This window comes from Nansenia antarctica (assembly GCF_963989245.1).
Source record: "Nansenia antarctica genome assembly, chromosome: 2".
NCBI lineage: Eukaryota > Metazoa > Chordata > Actinopteri > Argentiniformes > Microstomatidae > Nansenia > Nansenia antarctica.
The window spans coordinates 69,560,561-69,563,870 of NC_137675.1; the positions used below are offsets into that span (position 1 = coordinate 69,560,561).

Genomic DNA, 3,310 nt, shown 5'->3' on the forward strand with positions numbered 1-3,310 from the left:
TTCTCAAGAGACAAATAGTCTCATGTCGTCTAGGCATAATATATAGAACGAACTGTTGATATAAAACAGCAACAAAGAAATGTTCAGGAGACTGGGTCATGCCATAGTGCGGTTTTAGTAAATAAGGAAATGGGCTCCACTCTCTCTCTCATGTGGTCTGGACATGGGACACTCCACATTTCTGACATGACTCCTGGTCACAGACTTCCTCTCCCGCTTCCTCTCCAGGATCAAAGGTCAACCAGAGAGGGGCTTCTGACTTCTGCATACTGACTAACCCAAACCAAACCACTCTGACACAGCACAGTCAGGATAGAAAAGTGCAACCCAAAAAAAAAAGCCTTGCCTCTGTATCTTTTCTGACACAACCTGTTAAACAACCACATAAATCTTTGTCTTTTTTTCGGGGGGAGCATAGGAAGTACCTTGGACCGCATGAACCTGTGTATGTGATTTGGCAACTGATTTGTTATTGTATTCGCTTTTCAGGGAAGTTCAAATGCCAAGTGAGGCTAAAGTGTGTTCTAGTACAAGTGAGATAATGGCATGATAACATATTGCCCAGTTTGACCCTATTCACTGATATTTCTGTAGTGAGAAGATGAAGGGAAAGGAGAGGTTGAGAGATTAACCCCTGAGAGGGAACTAGTATTGTACAGCAGCGAGAGAGAGAGGAAGAAGCCATTTTTCATGCTTCTCTTTTGTGGCAGCTTTTCTCCATGGCTTAGAGGAACACATCGCTAATTCACTAATTCAGTTGTGAAGCAGCAGTAAAACACACAACAAAGCTCCCGTTGAGAGTACACACACACACACACACACACACACACACACTTCTCTCTAGGAAAGTCCCAGGGTAGATTAAGTTATTATCGGGAATGTTTGGGTTTGGATTTTTTTTTTCTTAGAGGTATTAAGCGGTTGGCTGCTGTAAGCAGGGTACAACCCCATCCCTATAGACACAGAGGGCGCCATGTGTGAGTAACAGAGAAACTCCTGGGCCGAGTCATCCCTCTTTTATCCCTCTTTCTCTTCCCGCAAAACAAAAGTCTTTCATCTTTATTCCCTCTCTCATTTCTGGTATCCCTCAGAACCCTAGAGGGTCATACTTGTTACTCAGAACAGTATCCTCCAGAGATGCCCCTGTGTTCTGGAGGAAACAATGCTGGAACTTCCGAACATCCACCTCGTGTGATGTGTCACAGGGAACTGAGAGGAGACCACAAATTGTGATTTACATGAAATACCTACCGGAACAGCAACGAGGAAAGGGGATGTGGCAGTGTATGAGTCAGTGAATGTGTCAGTATGAGTGCGTGTGTGTGTGTCTGTATAGTGTGTGTGTCTGTATGTGGGTATGTGTGTCTGTGTGTGTGTGTGTGTGTGTGTGTGTGTGTGTTTGCATGCGTGCACACGAGTGTGTGCACGTGTGTGTTCCTCACCAATCTCTTTGTAGGTCTGCTTGTCGGGCCAGATGACGGTGCAGAGGCTGGTCAGTACCAGAGTGCCCAGTCTGCGGGCGCCGCTCTCTGAGCTGCTGTAGTAGTCCAGAGAGTCCTGGCTCAGGACGAACCAGTAGCGCCGTTGCTTGATCCATCCTCCACGCACTTCTCGAAACAGCCAGCCTGATGACACACACACACACACACACACACACGCAAGAAAAGAAAAGGACCCCAGGCTTGTTATTGACCATTAAGTCATTGCAGTCTGCGAGTTAAACAAGTGTGTGTCATGTCAGGGCGAATTTTGGGGTTAAACAGGTTATGCTAAACATAATCAAGAATCTAACAGACATAAAACATGGCTATATAACATTTACATTTTTTACATTTTTGGCATTTAGCAGACGCCTTATTCCAAAGCGACTTACAATCAATACATTTGAATGCTAAGCATGTGAATCATCAGTCCACCATTCGTGGCAGGAAGAGTAATCTAGCTCAGGCCCGGGGCCATTGATAGAAGGAGAAACCTTCTTCTACCACCTTCTTCTAAAACCTCTTGAATCTGATGCGAGCTGCTACCGGGAGCCAGTGCAGGGTGCGAAGGAGAGGGGTGACATGAGAGTATTTGGGGAGGTTGAATACCAGACGTGCAGCAGCGTTCTGGATGAGCTGCAGAGGTCTAATGGCGGAGGCGGGGAGACCAGCCAGGTCTCTATAACACACGTAAGCAGGTTAAAATAACACCAGCTAATGGCAGCTATAGACATGAAGGCCTGCGTGCCACCGGGATGATTACAGCTTTTTTTTAAATCGCTGAAAAGAAGGAAAGGGAGAGGTTGGAGGCTGGTGCAGCAGGAAGAGAGCTGAGAGAGTGGAGTGATCTTTCATTAACACAGAGGGAGGGACACCGTCAGCTCAGGTCTCAGGAGAGAGAGAGAGAGAGAGAGAGAGAGAGAGAGAGAGAGAGAGAGAGAGAGAGAGAGAGAGAGAGAGAGAGAGAGAGAGTGAGAGAGAGAGAAGCAGACACATTCTCCTGGCCAGGAGTTCTGCCCCTTCGCCTCCACACTAGCATGGCCCTCTAAGCTGTTCTACTGTACTCAGCTCCACAAGAGGGGTTATGGTGCTCTGCACATCCGCGGGGGAAAAGCTGCTCCGCTGTTCCCAAACACCAGACTCTGTGCACACCACCACCCACTAAACTATCCGTGCAAATTGTTCCCTATAAATATTTAATCTCGCAGAGGATAAATAAGCAGTGTTGGCGGAGCATGTGGCCAGTTACTGCCCAGAGAGAGAGAGAGAAAGAGAGAGAGAGAGAGAGAGAGAGAGAGAGAGAGACAGAGATAGAGAGATAGAGAGATAGAGAGATAGATAGATAGATAGATAGATAGATAGATAGATAGATAGATAGATAGATAGATAGATAGATAGATAGATAGATAGATAGATAGATAAGAGATATAGAGAGATAGAGAGATAGATGGCAGGTCAGGTCAGGTCAGAGGTCAGAGTTCACGGTGAGGGCTGATGGAGACTGGCTGGCAGTGGGCCAAGGCAGGCCACCTGGCCCAGGGTAGGGTAGGGGGTGGGGACAGGGGCTGGGTCGGGGAGAAGTGTGTGTGTGTGTGTGTTGTTGAACAGTTATGCCATGTACCTTCAGCTACCTTCTGAGAATGGCTCTGACGCCAAGCCAGCGTCACGGCTTCCTCTGTGGTTAGCAAGCTGCATGCCACCTGTCAGCTCCCCCTCGTTTTCCCTACATCTTTTCCCACCCTCTCTCTCAATCGTTCCCTTTTTTCCCCTTCCTTTCATCTCCCCCACCCCTTCTCCCTGCCTCAATGTGGTTTTCCCAGGGAACTTGC

General features: G+C 47.6%; 1 protein-coding gene across 1 annotated transcript in view; it reads right to left on the minus strand.

Annotated features, from left to right (window-relative positions):
• plekhh3 (pleckstrin homology, MyTH4 and FERM domain containing H3) overlaps nt 1-3,310 on the minus strand; it is a 28,603-nt gene that overhangs the window by 10,069 nt on the left and 15,224 nt on the right. The window contains exon 4 of the mRNA XM_080523859.1: nt 1,443-1,625. Coding sequence (XP_080379985.1) covers nt 1,443-1,625 — 183 coding nt within the window. The remainder of the gene's footprint in view (nt 1-1,442; nt 1,626-3,310) is intronic.